The 23,777-nt window shown below is 43.6% G+C and overlaps 1 protein-coding gene across 3 annotated transcripts in view; it reads right to left on the bottom strand.

Moving 5' to 3' along the window:
• TMEM255A (transmembrane protein 255A) overlaps positions 1-23,777 on the bottom strand; it is a 91,809-nt gene that overhangs the window by 56,814 nt on the left and 11,218 nt on the right. For all 3 annotated transcript variants that reach the window (XM_020975140.1, XM_020975141.1, XM_020975143.2), the window contains exon 2: positions 9,144-9,286. In XM_020975140.1, the coding sequence (XP_020830799.1) occupies positions 9,144-9,286 (143 nt within the window). The remainder of the gene's footprint in view (positions 1-9,143; positions 9,287-23,777) is intronic.

Here is a 23,777-nt window from a genome sequence, read left to right as displayed (position 1 = left end):
GCTGTCCATATCCAAAGAAAGAACTATGGAAGTCAAATCGCTATACTTATTTTTACCTTCTGTTGAGTTTTGTTTCATCCTTCTGATGGTTCCTCCTATTGGTTTTAATTTTTACTTACAACTTCACTAATGTGAAAATATGTTTAATGGGTATGTAAATATAAAGCCTATATCAGATTGTGTGCCATCTTGGGGAGGGTGGGGGGAGGAAAGGGAAGAAAAATTTTCAACTCAAAAGCATATGGAAGTGATTGTTGATAAATCAAAATAAATTAATAAACTTAAAAAAAAAGAAAAGAAATGTTGGGCTTTAACATTCAAATGTCTTGGGATCTTAGGATCCCAGATCGATGGCTGAAGGGAGCTGAACAAGAATCTTCTCTTCAGCTTCCCCAACAAGTGGGCATCCTGGCTCAGCCTGAAGACCCCTGGGGAGGGGGAAGCCATCACTTCTCCAAGACACAGCTTCCACCTTGGGATAGCTTTTTCTGACATCTAGCCTCAATGTGCTCCAGTCCACATCCCACCCTTTGCCTGCTCCATGTTCTTCCCTCTGGGGCCAAGTGAAACAAATCAAATACCTCTCCCACGTGGCAGGCCTTTAAATACTTAAATCTCTTCTCCATGCTAACCATCCCCAAGTCCTTGCATTAAGCCTCCTACTGAATGATCTCAAAGCCCTTTCACTATGGTTGCCCTCCTTTGGATGTTGTCTAACTTGTCAAAATTCTTCCTAAAACCATGCCCAAGGGGCAATCAAACTGTTCATAGTCTTTGATCCAGCAACACCACTGCCAGGTCTGTATCCCAAAGAGATCATAAAAAAGGGAAAAGGAATTGAGGGGATGCCCATCAATTGGGGAATGGCTGAATCAGTTGTGGCATATGCTTGTGATGGAATACTATTGTGCTATAAGAAATGATGAGAAGCATGGTTTCAGAAAAACCTGGGAAGACTTACCTGAACTGATGCAAAGTGAAGTGAGCAGAATCAGGAGAACATTGTACATATTAATAGCAACATTGTGCGATGATCAACTATGAATGACTTAGCTCTTCTCAGCAATGCAATGATCCAAGAAAATTCCATTGAATTCCAAAATTCATAATGGAAAATGCTATCCACATCCAGAGAAAGAACTAATGGAATATAAATGCAGATCGAAGCATACTATTTTCACTTTCTTTATTTTTTTCTTGGTTCTTTTCTTTTGGCCTGTTTCTTCTTTCACAACATGACTAATATGGATATTTTATGTTTTACATGATTGCACATACATAACCTATATCAAATTGTTTACTGTCTCAGGAAGGGGTTGATGAGGGAAGGAGACAATAATTTGGAATTCAAAATTTTTTTTTAATAAGTATTAAAAATTGTCTTTACATGTAATTGGAAAAAATACCATTAAGAAATTCTTCCTAAAATGTGGCCTGATGAAAAGAGTTGAAGAGAAGGGGAGCTGGATCTTGGGGGAAGAGAGGGTGGTAATGGTGGAAATGATGCAGGCCTGACCAGAAGGTGAATCCCCCCCCCCCGCAATAGTAGGCAGAGGTCAAGGATGGTGGAGGAGCAAAGACTGGAGACGACATTGGGTACTGTTCCCTTTGGCTACTGGGTAAGATCGGGAGACCTGGGCTAGGCCTGCCCCATAGAACTTGCAGCAATGAGTTCACTGATGTCAAGAAGTGGGAGCCAATGAGAAATGGAGAGCCCAGATACCCAGGACTACAGCTGAGGAAGAGCTGGAGACAGATCATTAGCTCCCAGGTACCAACTTCCCCAGATGACTTGATTGTGTGACCCTCAAGGAAACCATGAGTGGGAAATCCAATGAGGAATACCGAGTAGGAAGCCCTGAGCAAGTTTATTAAATCCAATGGGTCTAAGCATCTGAAATGTGTATGGGAATTTCTGGATTTGAGGTGGGCCTACACATTGGTCGGGGATAACCTGGGTTTAGAAGAGGCTGTGGAGGCCAAGCTTATGCAGCAGTTAAAAAAATGCATATGCATATGTATATATATATATATAATATATGTATGTATGTATAAATGATATATAATAAATAAAATCATACATGTACATATAAATGATATATAATAAAATTAATACATAATCATACATGCACACAGATAAACATATTTTTTAAACTGTTTTCTTTTTACATCCTTGGTCATGAGTAAAGGCTGTCTAAGCAGGCTTGTATGGTTGTCTCATTATGCACTGGTGATGTGACTAGGGTTCACTAGGAAAACAGGCAGAGTCTTCCTTGTTGGTGGGGGCTTAAGCTAAGATTCAGATTTGATAAATCACACTGACTACCCCTCCCTAGACCAGGGGTCAGCAGACTATGGCCTGTGGGTCAAATCTGGCCTGCTGCCTGTTCTGGTATGGCCTATGGGCTAAGAATTGTTTTTCACATTTTCAAATCTAATATTTATTTAAGATTCAGGTTGGCTGTTGTTTGCCAGTCTCTGCCTTAGGCTAACAAGGCATGGAGCTACTAACACAAAAGAGCAGAGCTGGGGCACAGATAGTCATAGTTCTCTGCAAATAACAGAGACAGTGGAATACTCCCTGACAGCCTCCTGGTGTTGACCGGGAAGTACAACCACAGAGTGCCAACACCTGTGCCTTCCTAAATAAAAAGGGTCAGAAACTGGTGGGCAGGTACCCTATGGGTGAAATTTATAACTGGCTCTGACCTCTAACCTCCAATGGACTTTTTCCTTCTTTGAATCTGAACTTTCTCCTGCAATTTCTTTCACTCAAATTCACTTGAATGCCTAAGAAACACTTAGAAGTGCCCAGAAATGGTAAGTGAATTCCCCATCCCTAGAGGTCTTCCAGTGGAAGCTTGTAGAGGGGGGCTTGGACCTTGAGTAGAGGTCAGACTACATAGAGAATCATAGCATTGTAGACTTTTTGCTGAAAGGGACCTCTGAGACCAACCCTCAACTTCATAGGATAGGCCATGGAGACTCAGAAAGGTCAAGAGTTTGCCCATGGCCACCTGGGAAACTGAGGCAGAGTTTGAACTCATGTCTCTTACTCCAAATCCAGCACCCTTTCCTCTATACCATGACCTCTGAGATCCCTTTGAACTGTAAGGTTCTGTGACAGGTGCTCTAGGCTGGGGATCAAAGAAAGATCTGATACAAGCCTTGCCCTAAAGGTGCTTCCAATCTTTTTTTTTTTTTTCTTGGTGAGGCAATTAGGGTTAAGTGACTTGCCCAGAGTCACACAGCTAGTGAGTGTTATGTGTCTGAGGCCGGATTTGAACTCAGGTCCTCCTGACTCCAGGGCCGGTGCTCTATCCACTGTATGACCTAGATGCACCCCAAGCTGTTTCCAATCTAATAGAGGGGAAAGACAAGCATACATTTAGAACCAAGGGCATACTGTCTACCAGGGCATGGCTTCTTCCCTGCTACTCACTCTCTTACTAGCTTTGCATATTCTGTATGCTCAGTCAGCCTGCAAGCCTATTTCTCTGTCCCTAGGGTAGAGCAGAGCTGGATAGAGGGAATATAGCCCAAACCATGAGACAGTTGTAAAATGAGTTCTAACTGGCACCAAAGAAAGGCCTGCCTAATCAAATGCTAAACAAAAGCAGCGGTGACCTGGGATGTCTGATAGAATAGAGCTGTCCAGTCATGTGTCAGGGGCAGAAAACCCAAGGCCTACAATAATCAGATGTCATCTGCACCACCACCACACCTCAACCACCCCCCTCTGCCTAACCTAGAAAAAAAAATTCAAGGAGCAAATCCATTTTTGGATACAGTAAATGAAAAATATCTTCATCTCATCCATCTGAGATTTTGAATCTTGACTTCTGGATTTGGTTTTAGATGGCGTCAAGAGGGTTTGTTTTGCTATCAAAGACTCAGAATTTGAATGTTGGAAGGATTCTGAGTGACCCTCTAGACCAGGGGTTTCTCACCCGCTTTATGAACAGTTTGGGCAAGTCTACGGATCCCTTCTCATAATCATGGTTTTAAAGGCATCAAATAAAATGCATAGGGTTGATTACAAAGAAAACCAATTATATTGAAACATATTTGTCAAAACTTTTTTTTAAAAGTTCAAAAAATTAAAATAAAAAAAAATTTTTTTTTAAGTTCACAGACTGCACCCCAGGTTAAAACCCCCTAATTTAGTCCAATCCACACCCAAAAAGAATTTGCATTATACTATACCCAACCAAGGGGTCATCCAGCATCTATCTGAAGACCTCCCAAGTAGGGAAAGCCAGCACCTCTCCCAGCTGCTCAGCCCACTTTGGGGCTCTCCTCCCCTGGTTAGGAAAGCTTTCTTGACTCCAAGCTTAAATTGGCCCCTTTGAAACTTTTACCCCCTTTTCCTGATCCCGCTCTCTGGGGCCAGACAGAACAGGCCTAATCCCTTCTCCACAAAACCACAGCCCTTCCTACATACAACCTGGGTTCGAATCCCAGCTCTATTACTTATGTCCTGTGTGACCTCGGACAAACTGCTTTATGTTTCTGGGCTTCAATTTACTCATCTGTAAAATGAGGGGGTTGTGTCCTTCCAATTTCAGGGTTGTGAACCTCTAAATTACAGAATGCCATTGCTGGCAGGATTTGAGGCCTATCTCCTCATTTTCCTGAGGCACAGAGGACAGTGACTTACTTAAAGTCACAGAGCTCTGACTGGAACCCAGGTCTTTGGGTTCTCAATTTGGGGACCTTTTAGCCAGGAATGTTTTCTTAAAGAAAGGTCTCCTTTCAGAGCAGACCTAACAAACTGCACTTTCAAGCCACTAAAATACCCATCGGAAACGGGTGCTTACTTCAATCTTATTTTGGTTTAAAAATAAAAACCAATTCTGCTGAGAAGTAGAGTTCTTGCCTTACCACAGGAAGAGAATGGGCTAAGCATTTACGTCAGGCCTCTAGCAGAGGACACCGGGCAGGTACATACACACACAGCTGCCTGTTTGGAGGGGGGGAGGGGGAGCCCCGACTGGCAGAAGCACCAGCCAGCTGGAGGGGGAACTACCCCAGAAGCACCAGCCAGCTGTGGCTAGCCTAGGACCCGGGCCAGCAAAGCCTCTCTTGGACCCTGGCTAGACCTGCTGTCTCTAGACAAAAACACCAAAGGCCAGGACAATCATGATGCTTCCTTCCCCAAAGCATGGGCTTTAAAAAAAAATTCTCAATTTTAATTAAAAGCTTTTGTTCATACATTATCTTCATTTCCAAATATATCCATCCTCCCTCTCCTCCCCAGCCAGCCAGCTCTTGTAACAAAGAATAAAAAACGAAAACCAGTTCAGCAAAATGATTCAACACAATCACCAAATGTGACAGTATATGCAACATTATACACCCACAGACCCCCATCTCTGCAAAGAAAGGGAGGTATATTTTCTCATCTCTTAAAATCATCAACTGTCTTACTGGAACAATGGGACATTTTCTATATTTGGGGTCAGAGGACGTGGGTTCAACCTCTAATACTGACACTGTGACTTGGGGCAAGACATTTCACATCCCAGGAGCCTTAGTTCCTTCATCTCTAAAAGGAGGAGGTTGGACTCCATGGATTGGAGGTCCCTTCCAGCTCTAAGATCCTATGTGTGACCTTGGGTGAGTCCCTTTGCCTCTCTGAGCCTCAGTTTCCTTCTCTGTCAAGTGAGAGGTTTGGACTAGATGATCTCTGAGGTTCCTTCCAGCCCTAGATCTATGCTCCTAATGTGTGTGACCATGATCCTTTGCTGCTTCTATTTCCCATCCCCCTCCATCTTTCCTCATGCCCCCATTCTGCTGCCTCTAGTAAGGTCTTTCAAGAAGCCCGAGGTCGGTAGAAACGATTGTCCCCTTCTCCCAAACCAAATTGTTCCCAACAATGAATCATAATGAGTCTGGGAGGGCTACTTAACGTTTCTGAGTGCAGTGGGCCAAGTCAGCACAGAGCAGGGGCTCTGTACCTACTCTTGCCTCTTTAATTTCGGTGTGATCATGGATCAGTCACCTCACCCCCTGAGCTAAAGTTTGCTCACTTATAAAATGTGGATTGTAATGCTCATTGTCCAGATAAGAGACCATGGTGAGGCACTGAAGGAAGAGGGCAGTGGAGGGTTAAATAGTAAACCAGCATTTATTAACCACCTACTGTGTACCAAGCTCTGTGCTAAGCTCTTTACAAATATCACCTCATTGTATCCGCACAATAACCCTCTGAGGTAAATGCTATTGTTATCCCCAATTTACAGATGAGGAAACTAAGGCAAACAGAGGTGAAGTGACTTGCCCAGGGTCACACAGCTAGTAAGTGTCTGAGGCTGGATTTGAACCTAGGTCTTCCTGACTCTAGGCTCCATACTTTGTGCACTCTGGTGCCACCAGGTGCCTCTATGAAAATTCTTAACTTTCAGAGAAGGTACCAACCTGCATTGGCAGAGAGAGTTTCCTCCCCTGGGAGTTCCCTAAGTCAATAAAATCACAGGTCTGGTCTCTATCCTCATCCCTACTGACTCAATCACATTTGCCAAGGGCTTTATCTGTGTTATCTCATTGACCCCTCACAACAATACTTCAAGATAGAGTCTATAGGTACTATGATTCCCATTTTACAGAGGAGAAAACTGAGGCTGAGAGAAGGAAGTGTTTTGGTCCCATAGCCAGTCCTCTGTCCACTCCATCTCTACAGAAGCAGGAGCCAGTGTTGTTTGGAGGGTCATATATCCCTACACGTCTTTCCTTCCAGAAAGATCTTGTTTTAGGGGGTACCTACATTGAGGCCAACATTTTGCATGATTTTGCATGACAGATGGCTTCTGAAACCTCTGCCAATTCTACCACCAAGTCTTGACTAAGCACCTCGGAAATGAATCAGTGGGGTACTTGAGAGGGCTCTGGAGTCAGAAGACCTCAGTTCAAAACCTGCATCTGTCACTTAGTACCTGTGTGACCTTGGAGAGGTCATTTCAATTCTGTGGCCTTCCATTTCTTTCTGTGTGAAGTGAGGGAGCTGGACTCAATGGCTTCTGAAAGTCTTTCCAGCTCTACACCTAGGATTCTATGTGTGACTCTGGGCAAGTCATTTAATACAATAAGGCCTCAGTTTCCCCCTCTGTAAAACAAAAAGGTTGAACAACTAGTCTCTGAGGACCCTCCCAGCCTGAGAGCTTTGCTTCTATAATCCTGTATGCCCATGGTGGGCTTGGCTCCAGCAGTAGAGGAGGTAAAGCATTAGAGGATAAGTCCATCCTTCTTGGTGTGGAGGAGTTTAATAAGAGTCTGATTATTTCATTCACATCTTATTTATACAGAAACGTGACAAATTTCAATTGAGTTGGAGAGGCAATTAGCAAACAATATAAAACAACATATAATTAAATACGGAATTGTTTGGTGTAGATTCATGTTGGGGTGGAAAAAGCCCAAGGTGCTGAGTCAGAGGCTTTGGGTTTGAATTCTGGTTCTGCCATTTCCCAGTTGCATGACCTCAAGCAAGCCCCTTCTCTTTTCTGGGCCTCAGTTTCCTACCCCGGAAAATAAGAAAGGTAGCCAATCGCTAAGATGCCTTTCAGCTCTACATCCAATGATCCTAAAATCCCAGAAGCAGGAAGGCCCACTCCAAGCTTTGGGATGAGGGTCAGGTCCCCTGCCTGCGAATAAGGTCAGTGGTCAATGAGAGCATGCTTCAGTTTCCCTTACTAGCATCTATGATGCCAGGGAAAGTGGCAGGTCCCTTGCCTGAACAGCACAGAGAGAGCAATGGTGAGAAGATAGTGGAGACCTAGCCTCTTCATGCCAATCCTCCCTAGAGGCTGAGATGAGAAGGACACTGAGCCCTTCGTGGGCCCAGGGGATTCAAAGCCCTTCATAAGAATGATCACATTTGAACCTCACAACAACCCTGCAAGGTAGGGTTTGTGTTTTGCTTTTGGGTATTGTAATTTTTCATTGGTATAAGGAACTCTATTATACCAAAGTTCAGAGAGGCCTGAGAGACCTGGGTTCAAATGCTGCCTTTGACATATCCTGGCTGTGGCACTAGTGTTCTAGGCAACTCTGCCCAAAAACTGCAGAGAAGGCAGCAATCTGTGTTAATAGACAGAGTTTCCTCAGAGGGAGTTCCTTACACTGGTGAAATCACAGGTCTTAGATCAAAAAGAGGCAGCTAGGGGGCGCTGCAGCGGATAGACTCATCTTCCTGAGTTCAAATCCAGCCTTAGACACTAGCTGTGTGACCTGTTTGCCTCAGTTTCCTCATCTGTAAAATGAGCTGGAGAAAGGAATGGCAAACCACTCTAATATCTCTGCCAAAAAAACTCCAAATTGAGTCATGCAGAATTGGACATGACTGAAAACAACTGAACAAACAACAGACTGAAAAAGAAAAGAAAAAGATCCTCCCAGGTGAGGAAACTCCCTCTACAAATGCAAATCTGCCCCTGTTCCACACCTTACAGTCTTACAGAGTTGCATCTCTAAATGAGGTAGGCATTTCAGGTATTATAATTCCCACTCTATAGATGAGGAAGCTGAGGTCAGAGACGTGGGATGTAAACGCAAATCTTCCTAATTCCATTCACTAGGTCAAGATGCCTCCCACTTTACGTGGTGCAGAACACTGAACTTTCTTTGGTTTCCATTTTTCTTATTAAAACCTACCTCTGATGACAGGCAATGGCATGTAAAAGGGGAGTTGGTACCAATCTTCAAGGCTGTCCACAGGATTCTCACTTTTTTTCTCTTTTGGGGGAGCAAAGTAATTCAAGCCAATAGAAGTGTGACATCTCCAATAAACAACCCAAGCTCTCTTGACCTACGTATTCCTAGAACTAGGGTCACTCGCTGAACCCTCCAGAAAAGGCAAATATTCATATCTTGGAAGATGCTCCAGTCTTAAAAGTCAGCTGTGGTACCACATAAGGATTTCTAGGCTGGTCGTCAGGGGGCTCTGTTTCAACGTTGCTGTGTGATTTGGGACAGGTCACATCCCCTCTCTGGGCCTCAGTCTTTTCATCTGTTAAAGGAAGAGGTTGGACTATTTGATGTGTAAGTCTGTGCCCCACTCAAAGCCATCACTATAGAATGTGAAACACCATAGCCAGTGCGTAACACAGAGGCATTCACTTACTAGCTCAAAACTCTGTACTTACAATAACTCCAGGGTAATACCCTCCAACAGTCACATTCTGGGTTCTGGTGGTAGCCGCCAGACCCACGGTGAGGATCAGTACCGACACGATGAGCAGTGTCACCGTGACGTAGAGGGAATTTCGCTTCCTTCGGTTGAAGGTGCCTAAAAAGACACAGAAAAACACTTTGTTTATATCATCCAGGGCTAGCGTGGCTCCCGAGACATGGCCAAGGATCCATTACAGGCTTCGTTTTGCCACCTGTCAAAGCAACAATACAAAATGCAGGCTGAGAATGTGCCAACTACATTTGTGTGTATATTATTTTTATTGCTAGCTTGTATTTCTACACCACCTTTATTTCTGAAGATATCATCCCCCATAGTTATCCCTCGTAGGATAAAGACAGAGACAAGACCCACGATTTCATCAGGAGAGGGAACTCCCTCTTCTATTACAGGCTGGCTCCTGGCTTGGCAATGTCTAATCTCAAAGATGTTAGTGTCAGAGGCAAGAATTGGGCTTTCATGCCAGCTCTTTAACCATGCTGCCTCCAATGTAAAAAAAAAAAAGATTAATAAAGGAAAGAGGAAAAAAATAGCAAAACTAACCAGCACATAACCAGTGAGTCTGACAGCATATGCAATGTTCTACACCCAGAGTCCCCTACTTCTACAAAGAAGGGAAGGGCCTCCTTTGGGGCCAAGCTCGTACCAATTATATTTAAAAAGAAAGCTTTGTACTTTTGGCAACCTAGAAAAGTTATGTCATACCCACTTAGTAAAGTGGTTTTTTGGCCAACTTCTAAGGCACATAATATATGCTCACTGGTGGTGGTATTACATGATAATATTTTTGGACCTGGCTCTGGAGCTCAAGATGCTTCAGAATTGCAAGGACCCTGTGATTTCATCTCCAAGGGTGCAGACTCTCTCCCAATCAATGCGTCTCGAGGCCCCTCCGGGCCTTAATGGCCAATCTTGATTTAGCTTAGGCTAAGTAAGGTGCCCTCTGCAGCTCTTCCCACTTGGACCTGTGGATCTGGCTTTGAACAGGATCACCTCCACCCTACAAGGACATCTCGAGGAAGGAGTAAAAGATTAGAAACTATCCTCCTTGGTGTAAATCAGAAGAGAGGCTGGTTTTCTTTGTTCAAAACTGCTTCTGATATGTTCACTATAAATTCATGAAGTCAGAGAATGATAGCAAAATCCATCAGTAAGAACCAAATGTCTTCTGGGCTCTAAGGTTAACAGTCCACAGATGGGGGAGGTGGGGGTTGGGTCTTTACATTTTATCCTACATCCACATAGAGATGATGGAGAAATAGTTCTGCCTTACAATGCATTCAATCTGATAGTTTTAGAAACTGGCTTGTCAAAGTCAGATTTTTAAAAAGGAAGTTAAGATAGATTTTTCGAGTTCATTTTTCAAAAAGATACACTGCCACCCCCCCTCAACAGAATCCAGCTTTGACCATATGATCCTATGTAACGAGGACCACTTGGTGGGCCAAGCTATTTGTTCCAATGAAAATATTGCAGACATTGAGGTAAAGCCCTGCCCTTGAGGTCCATATCAGACTATGAAGGCCCAGACCTTGTTTGAGGGGGCAGACATTTTTAACAGGTCTCCTGGGCAGTCATTTAACTTTTCTGGACCTCTGCTGGAAAACAAGAAGGATCCTAAGAGCTGCTCCTGCATTCCTCCCCTTCCCCCCTCCCCCCCACATACACACCTCAGGCCATTGGGAAGAAAGGGCTTTGGGATCCTTGGAGCTGCTGAAATGGAAGCTGATAAAATTGTTCAAGAACCATGGCATCCTGGGAGGCCTTGCTGACAGCAGCTTCAGGAAGCTGCAGTTCCTCTAGGCCCCAAATCCCTCAGGAAACATCAGGGGCGTAGCCATCCTGAAGACTAGTTTTGTGGCTGTCATAGAATGGAGGACGTCTTTTGGACAACTCTCTCCTCCCTCAGGAATCAAAATTGAGAACAGAGACAAGGTTTTGCTATTGTTACAGCTGGCTTGCTCTCCCTATCTTTTTTTTTTTAAATGGCGGGGGGAGGGAGAATTCATTGGTCTGAAGAATTCCCAGTGTGGAAATTCTTTCCCCCAATGAGATTGACACTTATTCTATAATTTATAGTCTCAGAGTTGTCAGTGAGCACTGAGGTTAAATGATTTGCCCAGGAACACACAGCCAATGTATCAAGAGGCAGGACTTCTGGGGCAGAGCCAAGATGGTGGAGTGAAAGCAGTGACTTGCTTGAGCTCTCCCCCAAACCCCTCCAAATACTCACAAAAAATGGCTCTAAACAAATTCTGAAGCAGCAGAACCCACAAAAAGACAGAGTGAAACAAATTTCCAGCCCAAGACAACCTGGATGATTGATCAGAAAGTTGTATCACGCCAGGCTGGGAGCACAGCGCAGCATGGGCACGCAGGCCACAGCAAACCTGGAGCAGGCCTCAGAGGACGGAATCTCGGGCAGCTGTGGAGGTTTCCAGACTCCTCAATCCACCAATGCCAAAGACAACTTAGAAGGTCAGTGGAAAAAGTCTGTTTCTGTCGCTTGAGAAAGGAAGGCAGGGTTTCAGCTCCATTCCCCAAGAACGTGGCCCTGGGGAGGGGCAGCTGCTTCCCGAGCTTCTAGCCCACAGACTGAGGGGGAATCCAGTGGCTGATCAGAGAGGGATTGCAGGGATCTCTTTGCCAGTGCTGAGGCAGGAATCTCTTGCTTTGCCCATGTTTGGATCTGGGTCACAGTTCTGGGTGGAGGTGCTGGGGTGAGGAGGAGTGCTGGCTTGGTGGAGCTTGTAGTGGTTGTGGAGAGGAGCCCCTCATCACAGTTATAGGACAGAAAGGAGTACTTGGTCACAGGCCAGGAAAGGAGTAAACACCTGCCCTTATCATACCACCTTGGAAGAACTGAAAATTTACAGGTCCCTACAAGTATCTCTGAAAACAGCTGTACAAACCCCTGAAGCTTGGGACAGTACATTCTCCACATTGGAAGCAGACTCTTACCTTAACAAAGAGTTTAAAACTCAAGTAATTGGCTGGGATCATGAGCAAGCAGCGCAAAAAGAGTCAGACTATATTATCTTACTTTGGTGAAAAAGAAGATCAAAATATACAACCAGAAGAAGACAACAAAGTCAAAGCTCCTACATCCAAAGCCTCCAAGAAAAATATGAATCAGTCCAGGCCTTGGAAGAGCTCAAAAGGGATTTTGAAGAAGTAAGTGAGAAGTGGAGGAAAAACTGGGAAGAGAAATGAGAGTGATGCAAGAAAATCATGAAAAACAAGTCAACAGCTTGCTAAAGGAGACCAAAAAAATACTGAAGAAAATAACACCTTAAAAAATAGCCTAACCCAAATGGCAAAAGAGGTCCAAAAAGCCAATGAGGAGAAAAATGCCCTAAAAAGAAAAATTGGCCAAATGGAAAAGGAAGTCCAAAAGATTACTGAAGAAAATACTTCCTTAAAAATTAGAATAGAGCAATTGGAAGCTAGTGACTTTATGAGAAATCAAGACACTGTAAAACAAATCCAAAAGAATGAAAAATTAGAAAACAATGTGAAATATCTCATTGGAAAAACAACTGACCTGGAAAATAGATCCAGGAGAGAGAATTTAAAAATTATTGGACTATCTGAAAGCCATGATCAAAAAAAGAGCCTAGACATCATCTTTCAAGAAATTATCAAGGAAAACTGCCCTGATATAGTAGAACCAGAGGGCAAAATAGAAATTGAAAGAAATCCACAATCTCCTCCTGAAAGAGATCCCCAAAGGAAAACTCCTAGGAATATTGTAGCCAAATTCCAGAGTTCCCAGGTCAAGGAGAAAATATTACAAGCTGCCAGAAGGAAACAATTCAAGTACTGTGGAAACACAATCAGGATAACACAAGATTTAGCAGCTTCTACATTAAAGGACTGCAGGGCATGGAATATAATATTCTGGAGGGCAAAGGAGATAGGATTACAACCAAGAATCACCTACCCAGCAAAACTGAGTATAATCCTTCAGGGGAAAAAATGGTCATTCAGTGAAATAGAGGACTTTCAAGCATTCCTGATGAAAAGACCAGAGCTAAACAGAAAATTTGACTTTCAAATACAGGACTCCAGTGGAACATGAAGAGGTAAACAGGAAAGAGAAATCATAAGAGACTTATTAAGATTGAACTGTTTACATTCCTGCATGGAAAGATGATATTTGTAACTCATGAGACCTTTGTCAGTATTAGGGTAGTTGGAGGAAAAAAATTATATGTATGTATATGTAGATAGATAGATAGAGGGCACAGGGTGAGTTGAAGATTAAGGGGTCATATCTGGAGAATAAAATTAAGGGATGAGAGAGGATGATACTCGGAGAAGAAAGGGAGAGGTAGAATGGGGTAAATTATCTCACAAAAAAAAAACAAAGAAAAGTCTCTCACAGTGGAGGGGAAACAGGGGAAGGTAAGAGGGAATGAGGGAATCTTATTGTCATAGGATTTGGCTTAAGGAGAGAATAACATACACATTCAATTGGGTATGGAAATCTGTCTTACCCTACAGGAAAATAGGGGGAGAAGGGGACAAGAGAGCAGGGGGATGATAGAGAGGAGGGCAGATTGGGAAAGGGGGTAATCAGAAGTAAATACTTCTGAGGAGGGACAGGGTCAAAAGAAAGAATAGAATAAATGGGGGGGCAGGATAGGATTAAGGGAAATAGAGTTAGTTTTTTACAATATGTCTACTACGGAAGTGTTTTGCATAACTGCACATGCACAACCTATATTGAGTTGCTTGCCTTTTCAATGAAGGTGGGTGGGGAGGGAGGAAGGGAGAAAATTTGGAACTCAAAGTTTTAAAAACACGTGTTTTAAAAAATAAAAAAAAAAACAAAAACAAACAAACAAAAAAAAAGAGGCAGGTCTTGAACCCAAGTCTTTCTGATATCAATCTTAATTTCCTGGCTCTATCCTCTATGCCAAGGGTGGGGAACCAGTGGCCTCGGGGCTACATGTGGCCTTCTAGGTCCTTGGGTACAGCCTTTTGACTGAGTCCAAGTTTTACAGAACAAATCCTTTTATTAAGGGGATTTGTTCTGTGAAGTTTGGATTCACTTGAGTACCTAGAGGGCCACATGTGACCTCTAGGCCACAGGTCCCCCACCCCTGCTCTAGGCCAAAACTGCCTCACTATCCCACACCACAGCAAGGAGATAAAGCATCAGAGCTGAGCACCAGAAGGGGGAAGTTGGGGTGATGGGGTGATGGGGTAGTGGGGGAGGGTCAGGAAGCGATTAAAGGCAGCTCACCGGCTTGGAACAGAGCATTAGCAGGGCCTACTCAGGTCACAGAAGCAACCTCTGCTAGAGATGGCCCAATGCAATGTCATTGTTTGCAACCAGAACTCAATTCAGCCCACTGGTCACACCTGCTAAGGAAGAGTCTGGCAAACCCACCCCCACTTCAAAGTGTCCATTGTCCTGCATGGTGACTCATACTTGAAGAGCGGTGCATTGTAACAGAGAGTCAAGTGGGTTAAACACAATGACCCCTTCCATGTATCCACAGGGGTGTTCTGCAAAGCTGGCTGGCTCCCCAACCACAGTCTCTTAGCAGCCAAACCCTGGCAGGCAGGTCTGGGATTTTATTAATGTGGGGAGCTCCCAGTATGGAATTTCCCTATATCCCAGGGGTTCTTAACCTCTGTCCTAGATCCCTTTGGAAGTCTGGAAAAGCCTACAGACCCCCTTTCAGAGTTAGGGTATTAAATGCATAAAATAAAATAAGATTTTATTATATCAAAATATTATTTTTTAAAAAAAGAAACAAGTTCATGGGGCCTAGGTTAAGAACTTCTGTTTTATCTATTACTTGTGGCCTTATCAAGTTGCCCTGGGCACTCAGAGTAAGGACTTACCCAAGGTCATCCAGTTGACATGTATTAAAGGCAGAACTTGAGTCTTCCCGACTCAGAGGCAGGCTCTCTAAAGAACTATAATACAGCAAGACGTTTAACACATACTGAACAGAATACTGATCTACACTGTTGCTTCCTAGCCAAGTGACCTTGGGTCAATCATTTCACTTCAGTCTTGTACATTTGTAAAAGGGCATCATCAGTATCTACCTACCTTTCCCAACTGTATCCCCACATAAATATGAGCATCTGTGACAATTATGGGTCACAGGTAGAGAGGGCCCCACAGAGGAGAAAGAAACACTCTTATCAGGCTCAAAGAGGGAGGGAGACAACATGGAGCTTTTACTACCAAACTCTGGGTCTCTGTTTGCATCGCTATAAAATGAAGGAGTTTGAACAGAATCTGAGATTCAGAGCTGAAAGGGACCTTAGGGAGGCCATGAAGTCCAACCCTCTTAGGGAGAAGAGACTTGTCCAAAGTCCTTACAGGGAACAAGCCTGAGTCAGGATCTGAACTCGGGTCCTGCAATTCTCAGTTGGGCATTCTTTGTACTGCTTCCTATTAAGCCAGTGAGCAGACCCAGATCTCCTTTGTGCAGGGCTTTGGCTGGTCCACTTACTTGAAATCAGTGCCAACCCTCCTCAGGGTTCTCCTAACTGAGCAGGGTGCTCATGTACACAGTTTCCTATCGCACATAGGATCCAACAGGAAAAATCTTCTGTTGGGCATTTATAGCTTCTCCCGACCTGGCCCCTTCCTATCTTTCCAGAATTCTTTCTTTCCAGGGCAGCTAGGTGGCGCAGTGGATAGAGCACTAGCCCTGGAGTCAGGAGGACCTGAGTTCAAATCTGGCCTCAGACCAAACACTTGACACTTACTAGCTGTGTGACCCTGGGCAAGTCACTTAACCCCAATTGCCTAAAAACCAAAAAAACCCCAAAAAACAGAATTCTTTCTTTCTTTGGAGGCAATCAGTGGTTAAGTGACTTGCCCAGGGTCACACCGTTACTAGGTGTCTGAGGCCAGATTTGAATTCAGATCCTCTTGACCCCAGGGCCAGCGTTCTATCCACTGTAGCACCACCTAGCTGCCCCCTTTCCAGCATTTTTAGATCTCATTTCCCTCTACAAACTACCAATCAGATACACCTGTAATGCAGAACATTATTTTACCATTCAGGTAGTAGGGCCCTTTGAGTCATGGAAAGCAGAAATTACTGCTTAATCTTGCCCCAGAACTCCTTTCTCCTAAATCTAAACAATAGTGAAATGTACTCTTGCATAGCTCAGCACAGCCCATACCTCCAACGCAAATGGATAAGAAAGCTTGCAATATAATTGCTTTAGATAATTATGTTTATACCAGAGGCCAGGACATCTGGTCTGGTTTGTGTGATCTCTGACCTGTAATCATGGGGTACTTGGGTGCTTGTGCTTGTGCCCCAATTTCTCCCTAGTCTCAGAAACACTGTCTCTGACAACCACTTCCCAGCCCAAGGACACTGTGCCTAGCAGTTATTCATGCGTGGGCCTCAGCATGACCCTTACCTCTCTCCCTAGTACAGCTACACAGAGCTGGGCTGCTCAGGCCCCAGCCCTCAGATCACGTCTCTGGAAGCCTCCCAATTCCTCAGTAAGCTCCTATCTTGTGAGAAAGCTTTCCCTTGTTGCAGAGCATTGTCTCATCAAGACAGAGAGAGAGGGGTGTCCTTGGCCAGCCCAAGGACTCTTCCTCCTGCCAGACTCCAAACATCCATACCTCTGTCATCTCCCTCCCTGTCTGGTATACTCCCTGTACTTTCGCATCCATAGCCCCCAAAGACACCTGTACCTTTGGATTACCTCATCGGTGTTCCTGGCATTTCTTTCCCATATAAACCCTAGCTCGACCCCTGATCAGGGCTGCTTGATTTGGGTGTGTATACCCCTTGCAGTCGTGCGCTAATAAATCCACATTTTAAATTACATCTGGGTCTCACTCGCTGATTTCTCAGTACAACATTTTGGAGGCCCCAGTGAGATAGCAGTGTACCGTGTTGCTGCAGAGACCCACCTGGAGAGGACATCGGCCTTGGGAGGGGGGAATTGTTCTGTTCTGACTTTTAGGGGAGCCGGCCCCTGATGATGTTCCAGGGCCCCAGAACTCAGGACTAGGAAAAGCCTCCCTCCCTGACTCTAATTGTACCTCATTTAGGCCTGTGGACCTGGTAACCCTCCGGAGGTAAGTGTCTGAAGACCTGTTTTCTGGTGGAGAACGAGTGCCGGACATGGCAGAAGCGCTTAGTGCCTCATTCCCCCAGGCACCCCGAGACCTCGGGACTATGCCCATATCTAGTACCTGGTTTCTGTCGGGCCCATATCTGATTCCTGGTTTCTGTCTCAGTTGTTTTGGTCTATTCGTTTATATGTGTAGAGGTTTGTGTTTTTAAGAGATTCTCTTTCGCCATCATCTGCCTGAAGCCACCTCTGTTTAATACTGAAAGGCAGGTGTCAGACTGGATTGCACAGTTTTCTCCAGTGCAGTTCCTCCGACTTCCATTGGGAGGATGTGTTTGTGTTCAGGCTTTTATTGTTTGTCTGTGTCTGTGTTCTGCAAAAATGGGGGGGAGGTACAGCTAGTACATCATTTCCCTCCCTTTTGGGTTGTTTGCAGCCAGACAGCCAAAGGCTGTAGCAGGACTCTGAAAAGTTTCCTTCTTTCTCCCCCTGTCCCTCCCCAGGTAACAACAGCTTCAAAGGAGTGGGTGGATGGGAGAAGGAAAGAGAAAAAAATACTTTATTATTTAGGTTATATGGTTGGTAGAGGGCAAGTTGGGAAGGATTTTTGAAGTGTCAGGTCGAAATTAGAAAGGAATGAGATATGTACGGGTTTTAAGGGGATTTTAAATCATTAGAAAGAAAGGCAAGATTAAGCAGTAATTTCTGCTTTCCATGACTTAAAGGGCCCTACTACCTAAATGGTAAAATAATGTTCTGCATTACACACAAGCTTATTTGCAATTCCACACAGGACCCTCCATCTCCAGTCTCTGACTTTGTGTCCTCCCCACCCTCCAACCCTGGCCCACCCCATACCTGGAATGTTCACCCTCCTCACCTCCCCCTCTTAAAAGTCCCTGGCTTTCTTCAAGCAATACCTTTTTTCTGAAGCCTTTCCTTATTCTCCCAGCTGTGACTACCCTGCCCCTACCCTAAATATCTTCTGTCTATATGGTATAACTGTATGTATGTATATGTATCATATGTACATACATAAACATATTATATATACCCATACACATAAATGTTGTCTCCCCTAGAGAATGTAAGCTTCTTGAGGACAGAGTCTGGTTCCCTTTTGTCTTTGTATCCCTATCACTTAACATTAAGTGCCTAGCACACAGTAGGTGCTTAATAAATAGGGGCAGCTAGGTGACACAGTAGATAGAGTGCTGGTCCTATAATCAGGAAGACCTGAATTAAAATGTGACTCCCAACACTTACTAGCTGTGTGACCTTAGGTAGGCAACCTGTTTGCCAGGTTTGTAGCTTGTTGTTATTAGTATAGGCAGCTAGGTGGCGCTGCAGTGGACAGAGTGCCCAGCCTGGAGTCAGGAAGACTCATCTTCCTGAGTTCAAATCCAGCCTCAGACACTGACTAGCTGTGTCACCCTGGACAAGTCACTTCACCTAGTTTGCCTCAGTTTCCTCATCTGTAAAAAGAGCCAGAGAAGAAAAGCGCAAACCACTCCAGTATCTCTGCCAAGAAAACCCCAAGTGAGGTTATGAAGAGTAGGGCACAACTGAACAACAACAATTATCATGATATTAAATGCTTATTGACTAACTGTTGGCTCATTGATTTCCATTTGCTTCTCTACCACAGAGCCACCCCCTCCAGGCTGGTCAAAAATTAGCTTGGGGAAAACTCAATTGATGGGAATAACTAGGGTACAATAGAATTGCCTCACACCCACACATTTAAATTACAAGGGAGAGATTTAAATGGTGCCCTGAAGCGGTAGAAGATGGGAAATGTGAATGTGCTGCTCCCTCAGTGGGAGGGGGCCTCTCCTTATGAGGCCATGTCTTTAAGTTGCTGGTGATTCTAGAATCTTCTTTTAGTCAAAAGCATACACAGTCTATTCATTCTGCCTGGGCTGGTAGAGAGCTAAGGAGAGGGTCAGCTTTCCCAGCATTCTCGGTCAGTTAGAAGACCTCTCTGCTGCGTGGCCTTGGACTTCCTTGTGTCCTCTCTTGCCTCCCACAATTACTATGGGGGTGTGATGATGACCCTACAATATAATTACATTCCTCCCTGAAGCCCTTTCCACACTATTTGCCCCCTAATCATCTGATTTCCTGCCAGCTAAAGTCTTTCCTTCTTTTTTTTTTCTCCCACTAGACCAGCAGTCCTGGTTCCCCTTTCTACTGAGCAGTGGAATAAGTGGGTATTGTGAAAAATGGGATTTACATCCAATTTCCAAAGCAACCACCTTCAGCCCCAACCACTCTCTGATACAGACTATCTTCTTTTAAAGGGCCCCTTTCTAGCTACAACTGTGTAAGGACACTTTACTGTACTTCCTGGGTGATTTAAGGGATTTTCAAGGATAACTGGGCCCATGTGATTTTTTTTTCCTTACTGTGGCCCCAAAATCACAGAATCTAAGAGCTGGAAGGAAAGTCGGAGCCCATCCAGTCCAACCCATCCATAAAAGGAATCCCAGTATAACATCAATGATCAGTGGTCATCTCTGAGCAGAAGGAACCTACCACTTCCTGTGGCAGCCCGTTCCACTTTGGGACAGCTCTGATTGTTAGGAAGTTTTCATGACATCAAGCCAGGCACACCCACCCACTGTTCTTCGTCCTACCTTCTGGGGCCAAGCAGATCAACGTAATCCCTTCTTCCCAGGACAGGCCTTTCACCTACAAATACTTGAAGATACCTAGTATGGCTCCCAAGTCTCCTTCTCTCTAGGCTAAATATACTCAAGTGATCCTGATGAGATGCTAGTAGTCCTTCACCATCCTTGCTGCCCCCCTCTAAATCTTCTCTAGCTAATCAACGTCCTCTTAAAATCGTGGCATCCAGAACTGAACATAATGCTCCAGATGAGGGTTGATGAGGGAACAGGATAGTGGTACTATCACCTCCTTCTTCCTGGAAGAAAGCCCAAGATGACAGTCATTTTTTTGGCTGCCACATCCCACTGCTGACTCATGTTGAGTTTGCAATCCACTAAGACCCCCAGAGCTTTTTAAGGAAAAAAAAACCTGTCTAACCATACATTACCCTCAATTAGAAATTGGTTTTTGTTCCCAAATTTAAGATTTTACATTTATCACTATTTAAGTTATACAGCACAGAGCCAAGCAGAGATACAGGGGCATGCCACCAGAGATGTCCTGCCATGTTATCACTAAGTCATTAACTGGACTCCTTGAGTCTGACCAGGCAACCAGTTCTGAATCCAGCTGATTCTTCCATATGTTTTATATTTACATAGATAGATAGATACATATATATAGTTACATATGTACATATCCATCTGATTCTTTCATATCTTTTATATATATATAATAGTCATCTGATTCATATATATACACATGTATGTAAATATACACACACACACACACACACACACACACACACATATATATATATATATATATATATAATAATATAATATATATATATATATAATATATATAATATATATATATATATATATATGGAGAGAGAAAAAGAATATGAGATATAAATCCAATAGGCTTTCCTCAATTCTCACCCTTTTTGACCTGGCTGTGGCAGCTCCCATAAGTTTGAAAATCATCTCTATATAGATGATTCCCAGATCTATACATTCAGCCCTCTCTCCTGAGCATCAGTACTCCAACCACCTTTTGGACATCTTGACCTAGATGTACCATGGACATCTCAAACTCAACATGTCTAATAAAGAACTCATTATCTTGCAAATTTCCCTATTACTTTTTTTTTCTTTTTCAGATTTTTTTTTTTCCCCCACAAAGGCACCACCGTCTTCCTAATCACTCAGGCTTGAAACCTTGATGTCATCCTTGACTCTTTGCTCTCATTCACCTCACATACTCACTCTGTTGTCAAGTCTTAGCATTTTTACCTTCAAAAACAGCTCTCCTATACACCCCCTTCTTTCCTCTGGACACTACCACTACCGTGGTACAGGCCCAACTACTGAAACAGATTGTTGGTGGGTCTGCCTGCTTCAGCCTCTCGCCACTCCAGTCCATCCTCCACTGAGCTGCCAAAGCGATTTTCATAAAGTGTAGGCCTAACCAAGTCCCTCTCTTCCTCAAAAAACTCCTGCGGCTTTTCATTACCTTTGAGATAATTTTAAAAAATTTTCTTCTTGGCTTTAAATCTCTTCCCCACCTGACTCTTCCTACCTTTCTAGTCTTCTCACACTTTACTCCCCACCCCATACTCTCCGGTCCATCTACACTGACTTCTTTGCTTCAAACACAGCACTCTATCTCCATACTCTAATATGGCGCCTTTCCATTGGTTATGTCCATGCCTACAATGCTCCTCCTTTTCACCTTAGTCTCCTGGCTTCCTTCAAAAAGTCTCCACTTAAATCCCATTTTCTACAGCCCTCTCATGGTGGTCCCTCTTTCCCCTCTACTGCTTCCTTCCCTGAGATTGCCTTCCATTCATACTACATACTGCAGCTAGGGGGTGCAATGGAGAACATGACAGACCTGGAGTCAAGAAGACTTGAGTTCAAATCCTGCCTCAGACACTTACTTGTTATGTGACTCCAGGCAAGTCACATCACCTCTGCCTGCCTCAGTTTCTTCATCTGTAAAATGGAGATAATAATAACACCCACACTCCCTAGGTCACTGTGAGGTTCAACTGAAACAATGCCTATAAAGCACTTAGCATGGGGCCAGCCACATTGAAAGTGCTTAATAAGGTCTTGTTGACTGGTAGACTGAGAGACTTGGTCAAAAGCTTTGCTAAAATCAAAGTAAACCACATCCACAACATGCCCCTCACCTACTATTTTAGTAATCTTGTCAAAAAAGAAAATGAGGTTAGTACGGCAGAACCCATGTTTTTGTTTTTGTTTTTTTTGGCAAGGCAGTCAGGGTTAAATGACTTGCCCAGGGTCACACAGCCAGTAAGCGTCAAGTGTCTGAGACCACATTTGAACTCTGATCCTCCTGACTCCAGGGCCAATGCTCTATCCACTGTGCTACCTAGCTGCCCCCAGAACCTATTCTTGATGAAGCCAAGCTTAATATATTCATTGCTTCCCTTCCCTTTTAATGATCTGTTCTAGAATTTTCCTAGGAATAGGAGTCAGGCTCACCAGCCTAGTTTGCCTCTCCTCTGTCACTTCCTGAAAAATGGGACATTTGCTATCTCCAAACCTGTGGTATCTCTCTCCTTTTCTCTGATCTTTCCAGTATCACTGATAGTAGATGGGGAATCATACCTGCCAGGTCCTTTGGGGGTCTAAAGATGGAGATCATCCGGGCCAAGTGACTTGAATTCCTCAAGAGCACCTAGGGGCTCTCTAGTTTACTACTGCCTTCTTTATCTTGGGTATGTGCCAGATATTTGTGTTATCATTTCCAGAGCAAATGTTCTCTTTGGCAGAGAAAACACACAAAATAATCGAGCAGCTCTGTCATCTCTCTGTTGTGAGTTATTATCATGCCAGTCACCCCCAAGCAAAGGTCTCAACCCTTCGATTCTCCCTTTTCTCTCTAGAGAGAAAAAAAAAATTAACTTTCATTGTCCTTAGCATCTCTCCCTAGCCTCAGCTCATTCTGAGCTTTAGCATTTGCTACTATTTTTACAAGGTCCATGACACATGCATTCTTATATTCGTCTTCTGCACATTTCTTTTTTAAAAATCTAAGTTGGGTTCCCCAATTGATAAATGGTCAAAGGATATGAACAAGCAGTTTTCAGATGAAGAAATATGAAAAAATGTCCTAAATCATTATTGATTAAAGACATGCAAATTAAGACAACTCTGAGGTACTACCTCACACCTATCAGACTGGCTAATATGAGAGAAAAGGAAAATGATAAATGCTGGAGAAGATGTGGGAAAATTGGAACACTAATGCATTGTTGGTGGAGTTGTGAAATGATGCAAACATTCTGGAGAACATTTTGGAACTATACCCAAAGGCAATCAAACTGTGCATATTCCTTGATCCAGCAAGACCACTACTAGGTCTGTATCTCAAAAAGACCAAAGAAAAAGGAAAAGGATCCATACGGACAAAAATATTTGTAGCAGCTCTTTTTGTGGTGTCAAAGATTTGGAAATTGAAAGGATGCCCATCAATTGGGGAGTGGATGTCAAGTTATGGTTTATGATTGTGATGGAATACTATTGTGCTATAAAAATGATGAGCAGGATGGTTTCAGAAAACCTGGAAAGACTATTTTATAAACTGACACAAAGTGAAATGAGCAGAACCAGGAGAACACTGCACACAGTAATAGCAATATTGTGAATGACTTGGCTATTCTCAGTAATACAATGATCCAAGCCAATTCCAAAGGAGACCATGATGAAAAATGCTATCCAGCTAACTGATGGAGGCTGAATGCAGATCGAAGAATACTTTTAAATTTTTTCTTGTTTATTTTTCTTGGGGGGGGTTGTCTTTTCTTTTGGAACATAGCTAATATGGAAATATGTTTTACATGACAGTACATGTATAATCT

Source organism: Phascolarctos cinereus, unplaced genomic scaffold (assembly GCF_003287225.1).
Source record: "Phascolarctos cinereus isolate Bilbo 61053 unplaced genomic scaffold, phaCin_HiC Scaffold_8;HRSCAF=390, whole genome shotgun sequence".
NCBI lineage: Eukaryota > Metazoa > Chordata > Mammalia > Diprotodontia > Phascolarctidae > Phascolarctos > Phascolarctos cinereus.
This window is presented reverse-complemented; position numbering and strand designations above follow the sequence as displayed.